The following is a 21,131-nucleotide window of genomic DNA, read 5'->3' on the forward strand; positions in this document are numbered from 1 at the left end:
AAGTTTCCAAGGAACACACCAAGTCGAAAGAAAATCAAAATGACTTTAATTTGATGTAATGAAAGTCAAAATAATGATTGTTAGTTACAAAATTTAATTGATATTAAGAATCAAAATAAAGTCATTTTGATTTTTTTTCTCTTTTGGGTATTCCTTGGGTTGCAGTTGTAAGAATTGACTAACTAAGAACCTATATGAACAGAATATAAAGAGAAAATGAAGAGAGTATTCGACTATAATTAATGAATTTTTATGACTATAACAACTTACAACTATGCTTTCGCAATTGTAGAATGAGTTTTATATACTTTACACAATTAATAATTCTGTCAATATCAAGTATTAACAATATTATTGATGGTGATCCGAATTTCTTGATTCTTGAGCATCAGTATTACTTGCAGTAGGGGATGTGACAGAGAATACTGATACTATTAGGTTGTTCGGAAAGTAATTTCGTTTTTTCTCAACAGAGGACTTATTGTATTTTTTCACAGCCAACTTCACACTTAAGCCGCATAATTATTATATATTTTGACAGCTGATATAGCAAGGCTTGCTTGTGAAAAAAGTTCGATTGATTCTACGCAGTAGTTTTTGATTGGTGCCCTATCAAATATGAAAGTGAAAAGCAGCATTTTCGGCATATTTTACTTTTTTACTATCGAAAAGGTAAAAATGCTGTTCAAGCAAGAAAAAAATTATCCGATGTGTATGGAGGAGATTTATTGACAGAACGCCAGTGCCAAAACTGGTTTGCAAAATTTCGATCCGGCAATTTTGATGTTGAAGATGCACCACGTTCTGGAAGGCCAGTTGAAGCTGATGAAGACACAATAAAGGGATTAATTGATCCAAACCGGCGAATAACAACTCGTGAGATCGCTGAGAGATTAAATTTATCGAATTCGACCGTTCATGATCATTTGAAACGCGTCTGATTGAAAATCGTCTTTCATTTTCATAAGAAAAAACGACATTACTTTCCGAACAACCTAATAGAATTAAGAAACTCAGTCACTGTCGTCAATGATCAATAATCTACAACAATCTATCAATATTAATCACACGATCAATAATATAAATGCCATTATTTATTAGTACTGACAATATTATTATTAATATAAGGTCCCCAAAACGATTATCGTCGATGCGCATTGCTGGATTCGCTTGGAGTTCGTGTAGGTACTTTATTACATGCGACCGCACCAAATTACCTCGCAATGAAATCATTTCAAGAACCAAAATTAAAGCGAAATGGACAGACATGAATATATTCATTTAGGAATGCCTGTCCATTTCGCTTTATAATTTTGGTTCTTGCAGTGATAACAAATATATTTATTAACTTTTAATCAAAACATTAAACGTTAAATTTACCTATACAGCGAATTTTTTTAAACATGAAAGACGAATAATAATTTTACTCTTTGTGTCCAATAATTATTTATTTTTAGTTACGATATATATATATATTTCCAATAAATTTCTATACATTAACACCATATCGAATCCTTGTATTGATTCTTTTTCGTCACTTGTGTCTATTTATACGACAGTCTAATTAACGTAATCATCTTTTTCTAAATTCGTAATCTTAAACTTATTTTTTTAACTTCTAACGAGAATATTTAATTATTCTTAGTATATAATAGCCATTATATATATTTTTTGCCGAAATTATGTAACTTCACGAAACTTTAGCGGTGTTTATTAATTTTTATAACGCCGCAATGAAATGTGTAACCCTTATCGCAAAATTAATGATCGCCATTGTTTACTACGCTATAGTTTGATGCAAACGCTCGATAATTGTATTCGATCCTGTTTCAAAGTAAATAAATAGGATCATCGCTCCTGACTTTACTCAAAAAAATTTATCGCACTTTTATGTATCTAAGGAAAAAGAGAGCTTTTACATTAATCCAGATTATGATCAGATTATATCAAAAGATTGCAAAATAATTAAAAATAATGTTACAGCTATGAAATTTGAAAAAGCATTTAGGCCCAATTTCACAATTCATGGTTAATTCTTAACCGAGGTTCAACTTATTCATTATCTCTTTCCAATTCTAGAATTAAAAAAAGATGAGAAAGTTGAACCTCTGTTAAGAGTTAACCGTGAGTTCTGAAACTGGGCCTTAGCCTACTAATAGCTTCGTGATATATGCGAAAACTTAAGAGGACTTGGAGAACTTCTCCTTCTACGAGCTTATATTAAATATTAATATCATATGTTACATGATATTAATAGTTTTGTTAAATACATTAATAAAGTTTCAATCAGTTAAACGTGTCAGATTAAAGTATGAAATAAATAAAAAAAATAATTTAACAATTATAATATAATGCGAGGAAATATAAATATATTCTATCGTTCACAACAAAACTTTTTGAAATTTAAAATCAAGCATATCCTATGACAAGTACATATACGAGTATCTTATGCGCAAAAATATTGCGAAGAAAAGAATGATTTGGACATCTAAATTTCTCCAATTGTACAATAGACCATAATACAACCAGGCTGCAGCACATAGTCGGCGACGCAATAGTAATTAGATCAGCATTTAAGCGATAATCGGTTATCCTATAATTAGACGTGTCAGCTATTTCGTACGACTTTATCGTGCGGTCTTTATTGCCTCGATAAACTTGCGCCGTATAATATAATCGTTATTAAGCAGGCAAATAGAAGAAACGCGCGCGAACTCTATAACGATGTACATAGAACATGAGCCGTGACCTCTTGGCGCCGGTCGCGCGTCATATACGATTTTTATTTTATAAAATTGGCACAAACGTCCGATAGACAATCTCTCTACATCTCAAGCCCGGCTCGTCTTTAATTCTTCCTGAAATTCATGAACTATCCATTGATCAGTGTAGAAGCAACCCGGAAAATTGAAATTCTGTCTTTCTCTTCAACCCCCTAGAACTGATGTGAAAATCAGTAATTATGGACATATACAGGGGATGGTTTAAACCTCCGTCCTCTTCCTAGCAATCAGCTCAAGCATCCTACATAATTACTTTGATAGTCCAAAAATTATGTTCAGATCTATATCTGGCTAAATTTTTAGATACTTCAGCAAAGCAATCCTTTAATTCCGTGTAGAAATATTTATATTTAGAAGCAATAATGATATGACTTGAAAAAAATTAATCTGTCCCATGATAAATTAGATACACGAAACAAGGGTTAGAACAAGATAATTGCCGATACTTCTTTTAACCGAGTGCCGGTCTAAATGCGAATGGCGCGACTTCTACGGGATATATGAAGGAGCTGTCGTCGTTGAACGATACGTCGGGGCTCTTCTCGCCTTGAGAAGCACGCGCAGCCTTCCCGGATTAGCGACCATAACTCTTACACGCGAGCCCTCTAAACACCCCGGTTCACGCGATGTGGATCTAAACACGCGATGCCTCGTTGCTACCGCGCATCCTCCCTCCTGTTTCAGCATCCGTTCTGGACCGCCTGGCGAGGCATCCTTCTACTGTAATTCTCTTCTTCTAACTGCCTCGTAATCGCTGCCCTCGTTAGGCGAATTTCAAGGCGACTTGCAATCTTTCAAATGTCATATTTTTGCATAACGTTAAGTGATATAATCGAGCGAAATTAGGCTAACAGAAACGTAAACAATAATATGTAAATATGGATAAAGATAATTCTTCATACTACTAGCGTGCGTGTTTAATAATTTCATTGCAGCAGGTTTTTTTTTCTTTTCATTCGTTAGAAATGAAAATTTTGCACTGAAAGAAAAGTGTTTAGAATGAATAGCAAAGACTCTGAAGAACAAATCAAAGAATAAAGGTGCCTATAAGAGCCAATGACTAAATTGTAGACGTTTTCAATCGCCAATTTGGATCCTTCCCAATACAAATATTTAATACTTAAGAAAAGTATTCGTCATATAAGTAACATGAACATCATAAGTTAAAATTATATAAACAAATTAATGCTTGTTTATTTACTGTTGTTTCTGTCTTTATGTATTCAAGAGCTGGTTTCTTTACAAGTATAATATTTAGTATTTGTACTATATAATTGGAAAAATAATTATTAGAAGTTCCATTTTTATAATCATTACTCTATTAGTAATAATAATTATATTTATAGCTCTATAAACACAACTAAAAGTATATTTTATACTATGCCGTAGTTCATTTACTACATACTATTACAATAGAAATTGTTTATTTAAAGTAAACTCAATACAAGTATTAGAAAATTGAATCTACAATCAACGAACAATATTAGCGAATTCATACTTTTTGATCATATCGCTTTATAAATTTCTGTATTTTATCATTAGTTTACTCTTCAAACTTCAATACTATCTTTCTTTTAATACATATTATTATTATTATTGAATAATCCATGTTTTATTATTTAATAAAATATATATATAATACCAACTTTGATGGTTGGAAGCTATTGAAATTTATATTAGCTTTAATATCTAGTGTACTAAATTTGATATAAACGTTAAATATAATACCGCCAAGTATTATATTTAATATTACCACAGTAACAAACGTAACTAACATCAACACTGTCCATCAATTGAGGGGATGGGCGGAATAAAGGCCTAATTACAGAATCTTAATAAAAATTAAAATAACTTGCTACTTTTTTATTATACACAAATGGATACAACATCAAATGAATTTATGTAATATCTTTAAAAAGTTACATGTTACAATACTTTTCTATCACGATCAATATTACATGAAAAAGCTAATTGCCGGAAAAAGGGCCTAAGTAGAATTGTGTCTTTATTCCGCCCATCCCCTCAATTATTAGTTTATAATATGAGAAAATTACATACAAAAGTCCTTTACTCTTTGCATATCGCCCTTCGAATAAATATTTGTTGCGCGCCTTTGATAAGCTTTATCTCAGCAAAGGCTCGAAACTATTAGCGATTATCTTCCCGGCGTATATCTGCGTAACACAGAGGACATCGATAGTCTTAGGTTTCACCCCTGTGAGTAAGAGACCGACGGGATTAATTGAGCGAGCAGGAGCCGTGTCGGCCAGGCCGTATCTTGGTCTATCTATCTATCCGGACATTCAGCGATTAGCGAATAATAAAGTCCGTAATACGAGCCTCAATGACGGAGCTGCGCTTATCTTGCTCTCCCTCTCCCTCTTTCTCTTTCTCTGTCTATTATCCTCTCCGTAAATGTTCCTTGCCGACCGACCGACTCGACGATCGCGCGTAGAAAGATGAGCCCCGGGCAATCGTATACCGGCGATATTGTCGACCACCGTCGAGCGACAGAGAAACTGTCGACGAGAAATCCGTCTCGATATCCCGTCGAGAATGAAGAATGAGAAGAATGCCGTATCTATCAGCGATAACGAATCTTTCGATTCCGAAAAATCTTACTAATCGAGATCGCATTGTCCTCGCGACCTCGATTTGTTTGGATAATTTCTCGAAAGTACGAAAGGATTTGGAAATATGTAAACCTTTTTCGGAGAATATACGTAATGATAATGCCACTAACATGAATATTTGTGTGTATACAAAATTTATTAACTAAGAATATAATTGAAATAAAAAGAAAACGTTCGTCCTTCCTTTTGAGTCTTCTTTTAGTATTAACTTAATAATCATTATATATGTCAAAATTAACTATAGATGTAAACATTTAATATCAATTCTAGTACAAACTTTTAGCCAGGGTTGAGTATTAACTAGTTAAAACGTTAAAAGTTAAAAAAAAATTAAAAAGTTAATAACTTTTAACTTAGTTAATGTTAAATACATTAATTTTTAACTTAATTTAATTACTTCTAAACTCTTTAATTTATTAACTTTTTTAAATTGAAAATTTTTCTATCTCTTTTAATGCTAATATTTTTTTCTATAAAATTTTAAACATTAGAGAATTAATTTAAAAAAAGTTCAATGATTTTATGATTAGAGACTCCATAATAAGAGTTACACTATACAGTAGCCAGTTTTTATTCTCGCTAGGTTTTATCAATTCCCGCTTATATTTGAATCACACTAATTTTAGATGTCATAAACATTATATTTCAGCAACATAAATATGAAGTGAGTCTTGCTAAATTTCTTCACTTCCAGATAAATTGCGGATAACCTTATCCAGGAGATATCTCCATTGACAATGGAGATGTCTCTTAGATAAAGCTATCTAGAGATGAAGAAATTGGGCATTAAATGAAGAATTGTTGTAAAACAATGCTACACATTCACTCATTTCCTAAATTTTTACGTATATGTTTTTAAACAAATATCTAGTCGGTGTAGTCGTAAACAGTCGTTTCGAAAATTAAAGAAAATTAGATAAAGGTTAAAGAAAAGTAAAATATATACTCTTCTCTCTCGCCAGATTTAAAAGTAAAAAATTATTGAAGACCAATATTCGGCAATTTTTAGTAATTGATATCTCATTAATTATTGCAAAATGGTAGAGGACTTCGACTTAATTTAGTCCGCTATCTATACAAAAGCGCTTGGCAAAAATTTACAGAACACTCTGTATATAAGTAACTTATATGTGAATAAAAAAATTAAATTTACCTAATAATCTGTATAGTAAGTGTTATTTAAAGTAATCTCATTTTAAGAAAAATTAAGACATTCTTATCTCAAAAACAATTTTTTTCAAAATTAACTTTCTTTTAAACGTAAGTTAATTTAATCTTAACTCTATTTTGATTAGGTTAATTTTTTATTCCTTCAACTTTTAACTTAATTTTATTAATTTTATAAACTATTAACTTCAACTTAATTTAGTTAAAAAAAAACATTAACTTACCTAATCCTGCTTAAAGCACAGTAACATGAAGTTTAGCACAACATCACGGCATTTTAATCCAGTTCGCTTTAAATTAATCTGATACTTGACTATATATATATTTGATCATATTAAATTGTAATTACTCAAATTTCTACAACTATAAATTTATACTTTGATAGCCTATTATTTTATTTTTGAACTCCTTATTTCAACATGCATATTTCAACAATTATGCAATACTATGCAATCCACTTCATTTTGCTGCAAAAGAATTAATATTAAATGTATATAAGTCTATAGTATTAATTTTGAAGTATGCAATAATTAAGTCGGTACTGAAGAGGATCCAAAAGAAAGAAAACATATATTTTTTATTTTAATTATTCTTTTAGTCAATACACACACGCTTAAAACCAGTATTAGTTCCCATATTGGCAATATGACTTCATTTGTTATTTAATTCGTTAGAGCGTAAGTATTTCAATTCTTTTAGGAAAGTCGACATAATTTGTAAATCTACTCATATTAATTTTTATTTCCTTAATCGTATTATTACTTATTAAGACGGCGAAGACACATGATATTGTTAACGCAGCACGGAATACCGGTAAATCATCAATGTCGCTGCTGAACATTAAATCATAAGCGTTTCGTCACCGTGAGATAAATTGCGGGATATTTCTATGTTCCGTGGAATTAGGCGCGCGACGTCGACGAGAATTTCGACGGTGAAGGAGAGACCGTAATCGTGCAGAGATGCGAGAACGTGTGACTAAACGCCGCGCGGAAAGATCGGGGCTCTCCTCTCGCGCGCCGCAGGCTGCCCGCGGTATATCATTCTCTCTCTCTTCTCCTTCTTTCCTGTCTCGGGAAAGTCATCTCTCGCGGAGAGACCCTCCCTCGCGACGACGAATGCTCTCGACTACAGTTTTGTATTATTAGAACGCGGCCTTTAGCAACAACCCGCTCGGCTTCTTTCCGTCGAGGCTGCCGGGTCGATTTGGGAATTCATCCGGATTAGATTGCTACTTACTTTATTCCTATTATTCAATCGATCTCTCAAGTTAATCGAAATTAATTTAGACATGCGAAAAGTAGAAAATTGATAAGAGTTGATTGACATCTTTACTGGTCGATTTTGTTTGTAATGCGCATAATCGCCGATAACGGAAGAATTTTCAGGTCTTTTTTATTTCTACACTAGGACTTTCTTTTTCGCCAAATATCAAACATATATCTATTTCATTTAAGTTCCGAAAGTGTACGCTAGTTCGGGTATAGAAAACAAACTTCCTGTAGATAAATAAAGCTGATTTTTTTCCCCTCGACTCATTACGATGTTTAGATATAGTAAAGTTTGGGGATCAAGGCGCGTAATGGAAATAATGAAGAAGCTGTACCTTGATGAAGAGGCGGCAGGGGCGACGGCGGAGACAGCTGAAATGGCTCCTGTTTGATCTTCAGAGAATGAGGAGAGTCCTGCATACTGCTGAGTCCTGCGGAGCCCAGATTGCCATTTCCCTGCTGCAGCTCCTGAAACCATCATTAAATTAATGAATGAATCCTTTTGTTCTTTCTATGTCTTTTTAACGAACAAAACTGTTCGCATTACATACATTTCGAGATTATTCAGAGGATTGAGATTATTTTGATTTCACATTGTGTGTGTAATGAATAATTATTGTATAGATGTCATATTATGTACAGTTAATATATAGATAGAAATGCGAAAGATATATAAATCAAATATTTTTGCAAGTAAGGCTTCTCATCAACGAATACATCAATATATCCTGGAAATAATCCTTGCATAACATTTAATTATGCATAAAACTGTTGGTTTTATATTTCGAAATTATTCAGGGAATTAAGATTATTTTAATTTAATATATAATACAATAAATAATTAATTGTTAGATATATATAGATGCTATATTGATGTAAAGTTAATATACAGATTACACAAATATCGAAGAATTATAAAAATACAAATTTAAATATAAAAGCTATGTTTCTCTCTCTATAATTAAGGATTGAAAATCTATCATTTTTATAATAGGATAAATAAACTAATTAAAAGCCATAAATATATATATATATATAAATACGGAATGAAGGCTATTATTACGCACCGATTAAAAATACCAAAAGTAACTTAAGTATACATGGCTAAGAAAGATTTGATTTATCGAATGGATCAGTTATTCTACGAAATGAGATTCTCGAAAAGGATCGTACAGCGTGGACGCTGTAAATCTTCAATAAAGGATGCCGCATCGACGAAGTAAATTCACGTCATCCTAAAATACTTCCTAAAACATAATCACTCGTGTAGTAAAGTTTGGAACACTACGGACGGAGGTAAATGAATCAGGGTAATCGCAGCGGGACAATCCAGAGTATAATTGCGGCGATAATAAAGAAGTTCCTTCGGAAGAAGAAAAGAGAGAGAGAGATGAAAACGAACAGGCGGAGTAGGCTAAAAGACTTTTGGCTTGGTGCTTGCGATGTTTGAAGTGCCGTCACCGGAAGCTTACAAACACCGACTTGTTGTGACATCGTATTATGCCGGGACGAAACTTACGGTCTCGCTAGATCGTTAATTTGCAATCCGGTTTTACGAGGCTCCTAGGCTGCTTCGCGAATTCTGAGTCGCAAAACTCGGTGATCTTCGAACGGCGAAAAAATAATTAATTGTAGATAATATCTAATACCTTGTGCCGTACCCGATGCTTTTATTAATTTATTTCCAGTTTTTAAATCTGATTTTCTTGAAAACAATCATAAAATTCAGATGGATAAAAAAATTTTATGTCTTTTTTCTTGACTTTATGGTTAATATTGATAAGAAACAATTTTGCTTATCAATTTGAAAATTGATGGAAAAATACAAGGTTCATAAACAAAATACAACGTATTCTTAAAGGAGACCAAAATCAAGAAAAATAATACGTTGTTGTAAAAAAAAATAAAGATTTCTCTATGGTAGAAATTTTATGCATTTTTTCAACTCTATTTAGTAACTAACAAATAACCCTACCTTTGTGTCACTCGATGATTTTATTGAAACTCAATAGATTTGTAGAGTAGTCAAAAATATTAGACACGTACTTTTTTAAAGGTGCAATTTTAAGAGTGAAAACAACTTGCATTTATAAATCAGTAATTAATTTTTTAAACTTAGAGTCACTTTTGAGTCTTAGAGATATGACAAAATATTTTCATGTTGCTGAAAGGAAATTCAATATTAGAATCATAGAAATCAAAATGGCGAATTTAACAAGGCAAGCTGAATTCAAACAGTCTCTTATCTCGCTCTTTGCCGAATCAGAGAATAACTAACGAGGAGGTGAATGAAGAATCTATCCCCAGTTTATTTGTTTTTTTTTTTTGGATTTTTGTCTTTTATTATTTTTAAAATTTTTTTCTTTTTTTTTAAATAAATTTTTTTAAATATTAAATCTATAGAAATGTACATGTGAAAATACAATAGGAAATAAATGCCTTTACGGTTTAGCTGGATCTTAAGTGCTTGTATAATTCTGTGTGAATTTATGTATGTTTTATACTTATGTAGTCCTTTAAACTGCGCGCCGAAATAATTTTTCAGTTTTGAAATAATTTTTTTAAATTTTTCTTTTTTTTTTAACTACAATATTTCTTACACCTCATTTATGTTTAACTTTATTCCAGTTAAAACAATCTTTTATACACAAAGAATTTGATTTCTGTAATTCCAATATTGAATTTTCTTTCAGCAAATATGAAAACTTTTTGTCATATCTCTAAAACTCAAAAATATAACTCTAAGTTGTTTATAATATCTAAGTTGAATGAATTAATTATTTTTGCCAATATAAAAAAATACATGTTCCATATTTTTACTACTCTAGAAATTTATTAAGTTTCAATAAAATCGGCGAGTACACAAAGGTAGGGTTACTTGTAAAAAGTAAAACTACTTAAGAACCCAAGTTAACACTTTACCTGCAGTTAATGCTCACAAAAGATGTATCAATTATAAACATTTACTAAACAAAAATAGGACAATAAATGAATTATGCAGTATCTTAACTAATAATAACTCTTAATACATACCTTTGGATTTTTGCACATTTCTTTTCTTTGATTTATATACAACAATTGTATATAATATAATAATTCATTATAAATATACAACTTTACAAATACTTTCTAAAAATGTTAAAATATAAGATGTAAAAATTGCTTAATAATTTTGATATACTTGTAAAAGTGATGAAAATTAATCCAGGACACGAAAGAATCATAGTGTGTAGTAACAGTGCCAAAAACTAAGGTGTGTACTAAGAATTAATTAAAAATAATTTATTAATATTATATAATTAGATATATAATATAATTTAAATAATATTTTATTGATAGTAGAAATAACTGGACAACTTGCACACACTTTTCCCAGGAATTGCTTTAGAGCTACTGGATCAAATTTCTTATTAAAATTCTTACCTATTTCGTACGCAGTGTTGTTATAACTAATGAAAATATAGTAATAGACAGTAAATGGATGGACGTCTAGAAAAACTGCATACATTTCTATTATTTCTCAAGATTATTTCTCAAATAATATAGTAAGATATATACAAGTTATAATGCTTAAGAATTAAATACAAAGAGATTGAATTTTATGTATATCTATAACTAGAAACTTAATAAACATATAGGGCAATCATTAAAAATTTAAGAAAAAAATTATAATTATAATGCACGAAACTTATAATTATAATTCATCGCGTCAGTTTTTTATCGTACTAAAAATAATTCCTAAGATCTTATCGTTTCCGGTCTGAATTCGCAAAATCGTAATCCTGTTATGTTTGCGCACATTACTGTTTTCATGGACACTCAAAAACCTCGTGGTAAATTCATGTTATAAAAGATCGACATGGATCAACGACAAAGCAGATTGTAATATTTTATTATCGCAGTTTCGATAAAAAGTATCTTACTCTCGTGTTAATTTTCGCACGATACTTTCGCGTGATATTCATGAACTACTCTCAGGAAATATTTTGAAAGCAAGTCATTATGAATCGTTCAAAAATTATCTACGTCCCGTTTTAACATATGTTAAAATGGGGTCAAAGAGAATAACTTTGCAATCACTTTTCAATGTCTGTGTACACAAAAAATCGTGCGAAAGATTAATTTTTTTCTTTAAATATAAAATTTATTTACTAAAAACCTTTTGAGATAGTAGCAAGAAAATGTTTATAATTCTTTAGATAAATAATAAGACTTTTAACTGTAGAAACTAATACATAACTCGTCTACTTCTTTTTAAGTTAGTCTACATAAAAGGTAATGTACACGTTGGGCGCTTATTTTATATCACGGAAAGAATTATTTTGCTAAAAGATCTAAAAATTTTGTTGGATAGATTTTTTAAAAATTTGGTTGGAAACTCACTGGTTGCAGAAAATAAAATTTTTTGTGACATGCTCGTAATTTTTGAGTTTCCAACAAAATTACTTTGATAATACAACGAAATTATTTTCAGATCTGTATTCAGCAAAAGTTTACATCTTACGGCAAAATCGTTCTTTTCGTGTAGATTTCTAATAATTGTAGAGCGATCAAAATGTCTAATTTCTAGAATATAGAATATAGAAGATTTTAATATTCATCTTCCCATTTAATCATCTCGTTGAAATCCTTGAGAACTCGAATGAACAACGAGCTAACGAGCGGATGGTAATCAGAGTTGTTATCGATTTTTAGCTCGTGTTCGCTAAAGTTGATCGCTATACTAGACTGATCGATGGAACGACACGTTCGATAACCCAGTTTTAATCCATTCAGCGATCACGCAACGTGGATAAACCGCACGTGAATACCTATGATCTATGAAGTTAGCACGATATTCTAAATATAAACAAAATAATGACAGTTCTTATAGTAACACTTTTCATTGTTCTGCAATTCCTCATGAAAATAAAAAAGGTTCCATCAAAGGATGTTTTATAAAAAAAGATCAAAATTGAAGATATGGCATGCTATAACTTCATAGATTCATGCAAATAGCGATATTGAAATTTCCGACAAGGAAAATCTTTACCGAAATTTCATTCAGTAAATTGGAAATCATTAAATTCTAATTAACTGCACTTTCTCTTTTTGTTATTTTTTACTTTCAAAGTTCGCAACTTTTTTTCAAGATGTAAAAAAGAAGTCTAAGATAAGCAAAGAGAATTTTTAAATAAAATGTATTGATAGAATAAATTCTCTCGATAAAGCTGCTCCAAAATATTGAAATCATTGTGGAGTAAATGTCGTAGAAGATGTGAATCGCGAGTCGTTGCGAAATTTTTGAGGTTACGACCCGCCCGATTCGTTTTCTTTTTCGTTCTCTTGTTCGAAGATAACGAGAGCGTGCGTGACGACGTTAAGTCGATCGTCTCTCGCGTTGTTCCACGAAATGGAGAAAATCTTCATTAAAAAACCGAGTGACAGAAAGAGCGATCCCCAAAATGTATAGATAGGGTGTATAAATAGATAGGATAACGATGGTTCACACTCTATATTACTTATTATCACTACAAGTGAAACTAGAGGCATTTCAAGTATCTCATTCTAGCATTCCCGAGTATCTAAATAATTGATTTAAATTTCTTATTGTTTTGTGAAAAATTTTTTATCGATTGCGTGCTCCGACCTTTTTGGTACACAAATATGGTGTCCATATATATTATATTATATCGACTATTTAGACGTTACGTTTAAATCGATACTTATAAAAATTAAACATTAAATAGTTCTAATTAATAATTATAGCCAAAGAAAGGTTTCTTCGATTTAAAGAAGTGTTGCTTTGCTATACAGTTAGAGAGAAAAAAAAATTTCTTTGATTTCAACATTATTTCTTTGATTTCATTATTTTTTGAAATCAAAAATAAAAAATTATTTATTATATTAATGATAATATAAAGAAATTATGGTCAGATTATAGAAATGACGTTTAAACAAAAAAAATTGTTTTCTTTAACCATATAGCAAAAAAACATTTCTTTGAATAGAAGAAACCTTTCTCTGGGTGTATTTTTAAATTAGGTTAAAATATTAGATCAAATCTCAATTCATCAAATTTGCATTCAATGTCCGTTTCCATTAATGTAAATTGACCTTAATCTCGATTCAACTCATCTAATTCTAGTACGCGTTTCTAAATGTTTAATTTTAATCTCAATTGGACTAACTCTCCAATCTAATTCTAAGAATAAAAAAAAGATAAAAATTAACTTTCATACAGATTAATTTCCAATGTAGATTAAGTTCAATCTTAGTTCTATTCTTCATCTTTTTCTAATTCATAATCTACATTGGTAGAAACAAGAATTAAAAAGAGATTAAGAGTAAATTGAACCGAGATTAGAGAATTAATCTATATTGATAGAAACGAGCATAAAAGATGTTTTCGCGAACTTTTTTCCACTTACCCCAGAAACAGGGATGATGTGTGAGACCATCCTGGACCTGTCCACGTAATTCATAAAGGCGTCGGCCGTTGCCGCTGCATTTACCCGATGCTGCTGCAGCTGTACCCAATCACCAATCGAGCTATCCACAATTGCACCGCCGACGGCTTCGACAGATAAGGGTAGAACAATGCCTCCGACTTCGTCAAGATTTTAATGTCCAGACTCTTGTTTCACTGACACTTCGAAGTCATGCGATCGTTTCATGCTCCCGGAATCGTTCGTGATAAGCAAAACACTCGTTTCACATCGGCGACACAATTCATACAATACCGCAAATCGTTAAAGGAAGCTAAAATTGTCCTGGATATAGTGTGATGGAAAAGTACATCGCAAGATTGGTATTGCGATTTCGCACTTTACATCTTCAAGAAAAATACTTCGTGATAACCGAACGCGAAGGTTTCGAAAGATTTTCTTGAACCGGAAAACACGATTGGGAAAATCTGTAACAGAATAAGCATACACATTCTTTTCATTCTTCTGTGTAAATAATTTTTCTTTAATGCGCTTGTACGCGAAAGAGAAAGAATTAATTGGAAAACTATCAAGTTGATTGCTTAGCAAGAAACAAATCATTTAATCATATGTATAAAATACTAAATTTAAAAAATTACAATTCGCAATTATAATTCGAAAATCGAATTTCAATTTACACAACTTCGGCAAATGGAACCAAATACTTTTATGATTTTTTTTTTTATAAATATTGTATTACATTTATTACATATGATTATATACATATATGTTATGATTAATTATTAGTATATCGTTTGTTCGCTAAATATAAATATTATTTAATAATTATATTTTTATATTAAACCAAAAAACAATATATTAAAGTTATTTTTGAATGTAACTCTTGAATGTATGTAATCACTAAAGATAATAAGTAATCTTGTTTATGTTGGTATTTTCAATTGCCAAAAATTACACATAAAAACTTCTTTATCAAAATCTCTGTGATATGTATCACGCTAAAGTTAGACTGTACATAATTTTTACCGCTTGTCAGCTTTCTGTACTGCCCGATTCGCAATTCATGTACAATGCCGAAAGAAAAGCTGACGCAATCATTAATGTAATGCTGTCCCGAATTAGGTCAGCTGACTCAGCGAAAACCCATACATTCGCAGTGTCAAAATAATAATTCAACATACACGGTCTTACAATTGATAAGAGATTAACTTCGTCGTGGCCTTCGGAATGCAATCAAGAGAAAGAAAAAACAAAAACAAATGTACGAACTTAATCATCAAAGCATCCGTTATTCCTGATGCATTTTCTTCTTTCTTTTTTATAGTACTTACTTTCCTGGACTGGAATCGATTCAGTCAGAGGCTAACAGATTGTCGGATTAATTCAATTCATTTCCTATTATTATAGATTAACTTTAATCTTGATTCAAAAAATTTACTCTTCATCTTTTTCAAATTCTTATATAAAGAAGCTTTTTACAATAGGCTGTTAGTAATAAATCAGAAATCAAAAGCTAAATTGACGAATTATAGTTGATTATTCTTCTCACATTCGACTGTGATTGGTCAGTTCCTATCTTCTAACTTCTGAGTTACTACTAACGGCTTATTGTAGAAAGCCTCTTAGGGCAGAAGCACAGATGTTTGCCTAACGCATAATGCATGAGAAAATCAACTAATCAGAGTTTTTTATTTCAAGAAAAGGAAAGAAATGAAGAACTTTGATTATTTCATTTTCTTATACATTATGCAAGGCCCTTAAAGGCTGGAGCATAGAAGACTTTTAATAATGCATAATGCGTAAGAGAATCAACCAATCAGAGTGTTTTATTTTATGAAAAGGAAGGAAATAAAGGACAAAAAAAATATTGTATAAACATGATGTACAAATGAAATACAAAAAAACAATGTACGACGGTAAACGTGGCTTAGCTCGATCAGAAACTTTTAAAAAAATTGTATATCCACATTTAACGAGTCCTCTCATGCAATTCGTTATATTCCCGGTATGTACAAGTAGGCGTTAAATTGAAATTTGTCATTAGTACAATGCTGACGAGGGAGACCGGCGTTTCTCGATATCAGAAGACAAAATAGAGAAAAAGGAGTTTAAAACGATCGCGGCATCGAAATTCACGTTCCAGCGTGTTATAAACGAGACACACCGTCGGCGGCGATACATTATTTTCACGAGAACGCCAGTACGAGACGAGAGACGCGATGTCTCTACACGCCGTCGGCTGATGGTTCGGAGGGATGACGAGCGCGCAACAGCTGAGCACTTAGCGCCCTTAGTGATTGGGAGGAAAGAGACACCTCGGGGTCCCCGGGGACTCATCGGGACTTCCGCCGGCGTTGGCAGAAGAAACCTCTACTTCGTCTGTGTCGTAAATCCTGCCCCGATCGCGATGTTTACGATTTTTCGGGGTCGTTCCCCTTTTGATTTAGCCAATTCTAAACGCTTCTTTAAAAACTCTCAGGAATTTTTTTCGAAGAATCATGAATTGAGTTAATGGAGCACTCTTATCGAACATTCGCACGGTTAACCGGGCCAAAGATAATTTATACATATATCTGTTGACGGGAAATGGCTTGCCCCTTGTTCTCTTCTTTCCGTCGATTAGATTATGTGTTTGTTAGGCGACACATTATATTTTTATATCTTCACTAATTCGTAATCCGCCGTAATTCTGTTTGTAACGAAAGGTTACAAAGTCTGTTACGAGAGGTCGCGGGTGATAAGAAAAGTGTAAACAGTTCTACTAATCGACGGTCTTTACGTTTACGTTTTTTTAAACCTTACTAATGTATATTTACAATCTTGAATGTTTCCAATTTGTTTGAAAAACATTTCGCGAATCTCACATGTATATAAGTTCGTTTTTAAAAAAGATTAAATTCCACAATCACACATAGAAATCTTAAGATCAATCACGTAAAGAAATCTTAAGATTTTCAAGTAATTTCTTATTTCTTTGTAATACCGATTCTAAACTCTCTAAATTTCTTGGAATGTAATCTCACTCCAAAGAAGTGAAAATACCGCCATATTGAAAAAATAAGAGTACAGATTTTCACACTTTTTTGAATGAGATTCACTTCAAACGAAGAGTGAAATTTATTTTCTGTGGAATAAATCTTACTCCAAAAGAATGAAAATCTGTATCTATTCTTATTCAAGAAAGAGTGCAAATATTTTCACTCTTTTTCAATAATGACAGTATTTCAGTCTTTTGGAATGAGATTTCACTCCAAGAAATTTAGAGAAAAGAAACACGACCTGCCTATAAAAACATGAATTTAACTAACAATTAAACATTATTTTAAACATTTTTATATCATAAAGGCTCAAAATATTTATATTTATTATATCAAGAAAATTAATGCTTGACAAATCTAATTACTACAAACTTTTTTTTAAGATTTACTCCAAATTTCAGAATATTGAAAAATTTTTTTAAATTTTTCTACGTTTACTCAAGTATATTTTATTGCAGTAATTATTTCATTATATACAAATATATATATTTCGCATATTCATAAATAAGGAAATTTCGACTTTTCTTATAATACAAGTTAATGCAAAAATTATATATAAATATCATATTCTCTTCAATTGTTAAAATAATCTTTATTTTTTATTAGTTTAAAAAAGTTATGCATAATTATATTAATATGTATAATTATACAGGTAGCTACAAATAAAATAAATTTTTATGATAAATTTCCTAAATAAAAACACATATTTTTTTATGATAAAGCAACAATGTAGATCCTTGGGATTCGCTAAAATTTTTGGTATCAGTTTTATTTCTTTTAAGAAATTTTCAAGTACCCTGTGGAAAATGAGATTGCGAAACAAAAATTTTTCCAAATCATTACTATTAAAAAATTAAGAAAAGTTTTAGGATCACCATAAGTTCCAGTTACAAATTAACAAACGTATAAATAAATTGATAAATAGAAATCGTTTTTCATTGTGCTTTTCATTACCGTCGTGCATCATATACAACTTTATTACCGAATGTAGAAGAATAAATCAAGTTTGGAAAGTAAAAGGAAATTAAATATACATTTGCTTCGCAACCATAAAAAAGTAGTGAAACCTCTTTTCTCGCTTCGGTAAACCAGGGATATCTTTGCTAGCAAAATACATTTAAAGGATACCTAGCTTGCTTTAAATTCTTGCAAGTTCAAACTTTCATGTTTAGGTTGATATTTCATGTATCGTACGCCAAAGTTTTTCAAGCACATTGATCGGCTGTAGGATAAAGAGGATCTTTCTATCCAGTAGCGAATGAACACTTAAAAAAATTTGTCGAACGACACATGAAATAATCAGCCTTATAGTAAATTCGGTTGGATGCACTAGTTTGCACTAGTACACATTGAAGCTGTTGTACATTGATTTAATCTTTGTAAAAGTAAAATGCAAATATTTCTAATTATAAAATACAAATTTTATTTAACAGCAGAAATAAAATGTATTAAAAATTTTATGGTTTAATCTGCTTTTATATTTATATTAAACACATTCTTATATCAATTTGTATACGATTAGTTATTTAATAATGTACCAGTCACACTGAGTGCGTTCAATCAAATTACAGTTTTGAATTGTAGAGACTTAATTTCTTCGTGTCTCGAAAAGAAGGACGTGTATGCAGAAACGTGTTTCGATATAAAATGACGATGTACTGACGTCGGATTCACGTAAGTTGCAGAGGGCAAACGGCGCCGATCAGTCGATCAATCGTCAATTCTTTTCTACGTTTAGACGGAGAAAACTTCGCTTATCTTCCTGCGCGCGCGTTGCAGTAAAAGAAGAAGAAATATTTATCTCGCTGTTTAGTAAACAGCCGCCCATCCGGACCGCTACAAATCGGTCGCGGCCCGATCGTGTGTGGAACTGAAGTTTACAAACTCTCCGATGATCTCGTGAGCCTCCACGAGTCTTTGAGATAGCTGAAAAAAATGTACGCGCGAAACCGGCGGCACGCGGCAACGATGACTTACTTCTTCTTCCGCGCGAGTGATAATGAGGAATTTCATTCATCACGTACCTCATACGTTCTCTTTTTCTTCGCCATCAATTATTCTTACTCTGAATTGCTAAATCTACGAAATAATTCGATTCATGCTCGATTAATGCCTGTTTCTAGCAATGTAAATTAACTTTAATCTTGCACTGAGAGAAATAATTTTGTTATAGGAACAAATCAAGGGAAAGCAAATGTGATATTTGTTAAAAAAGTGATCGATTTGTTACGATTGCAAATTAATTTGTCAATGTAATAAATAATCAATAGTATCGCTAGCAAATAAGAGGCTTATATATATAAATCGTAGACGATTGCAGGATCCCAAATTGTAAGAAATTGACCATTTCTAATCAAGTTATTCTCCCTACATTTGACTGTGCTTGGCAGGTTTCATACGACTTAAAACTCCACGATCATCTACGAATTCTATGTAAATGAACCTAAAGTCTATATAAAGATAGCTTAGATTCTATATAGTTTACTTCTGTTACTAATAATTGGTTGGTATAGCAGACTAGCAGCAAACACAATAACAAAATTTGTTGTCACATATTTACCGATCACCGGTTAAATGTACTGGTGGCTTACTAAATTAACAAAATCCTTTCTCTCAGTGATGGTTCAACTTACTTTTCTAATTCTTACAACAAGAAAAAGTTGAAAAGTTAGTTGAACTGAGATTAAAATTAAGCTACATTAAAAACAGGCATAAGTAGTATTTACAAATTAAATAGTAGTCATCAATTTACAGTCATTAATTCAATCGATTCTATTCAAAAGATCGATATGAAACGTTTTCAAGTAATTCCATAATTTTTAATCTTATAAATACTACGTAATCTACAGTAATTTAATTCTGTGAAATAACATATTAATTATAGGGAAGAGAACAGATATCCGGCAATTATCCAGTATCTGGCCTATCCAACAGATTTTTATAATCCAGTCATCCGGCCGGATAATTCGGTTATCCGAATTATCCGTTGCATTCTTATATTAATCCCCAGAGTCAAAATCTGTAACAATGTATAATACTGATGTCGGGTTTGTGAGATTTATTTAATTTAAATTCAATAAGCAACGACCAATATTGAACTTATAAAAGATGTTAATGTAATATATTCTAATAAGCTTGAAAATTATCTATAATAAACGGTACAAGTTTCGGGTTTTTTCTTCAGTCTTCATTAACCGTATTAAAATAATATAAATTTATCAATTCTCAATTACCAATTATCAAAAGTTAATGATACTTATAAAATCATAAAGATTGTCATCTCCTCTTCTGTAGCTACCGGTTGACTCATTTGACAATCACAATATTAGAAACAATAAACTCAGATCTGATGGACTTATAATTATTAATTCTGTGAATTTTATTGTATAATTGATGATAAACTTAATGATAAATGAGTATTGGAGTATAAGAAAAATGTGTAATGAAAAGCAAAGACAGGAGGAAGATCTAAATAAAAAAGACAATGCATTAAATAACGATACAGAATCTGTTAGCTACAGAAAAGGAGATGGCAATCTTTGATCCTAGTACGAGGATAAATCAAATATAAATCGGATTTATTTTTGTATGTGTCGTGAGGTGAACAAAGAGAGGTGCGGCTTCTAAGTGTTACAGTTAGGGATGCCTGAAGGAAATCTTCCCCGCAGAGGAACCCACACTCTTCCTTTAATCAGTACACGATGTCAGAGCAAGAGATACCCCTCGTCTGTCGCGCAATGGATTATTATCAAGTTTCTTACAGACAGAGGGCGTAAAACCGTCCAAAATTTTAAGAAGGTTTAAGGCACAA

The 21,131-nt window shown here is 31.4% G+C and overlaps 1 protein-coding gene across 4 annotated transcripts in view; it reads right to left on the bottom strand.

Annotated features, from left to right (window-relative positions):
- LOC108750029 (forkhead box protein I2-like) overlaps positions 1-14,336 on the bottom strand; it is a 34,398-nt gene extending 20,062 nt beyond the window's left edge. For all 4 annotated transcript variants that reach the window (XM_018489209.1, XM_018489208.1, XM_018489207.1 and 1 more), the window contains exons 1-2: positions 14,265-14,336; positions 8,190-8,322 (exon numbers count right to left, since the gene is read on the bottom strand). In XM_018489209.1, coding sequence (XP_018344711.1) covers positions 8,190-8,322; positions 14,265-14,318 — 187 coding nt within the window. In that variant the 5' untranslated portion in view covers positions 14,319-14,336. The remainder of the gene's footprint in view (positions 1-8,189; positions 8,323-14,264) is intronic.
- Positions 14,337-21,131: the final 6,795 nt, after the last annotated feature.

Source organism: Trachymyrmex septentrionalis, unplaced genomic scaffold (assembly GCF_001594115.1).
Source record: "Trachymyrmex septentrionalis isolate Tsep2-gDNA-1 unplaced genomic scaffold, Tsep1.0 scaffold32, whole genome shotgun sequence".
In the NCBI taxonomy this organism is placed as follows: Eukaryota; Metazoa; Arthropoda; class Insecta; order Hymenoptera; family Formicidae; genus Trachymyrmex; species Trachymyrmex septentrionalis.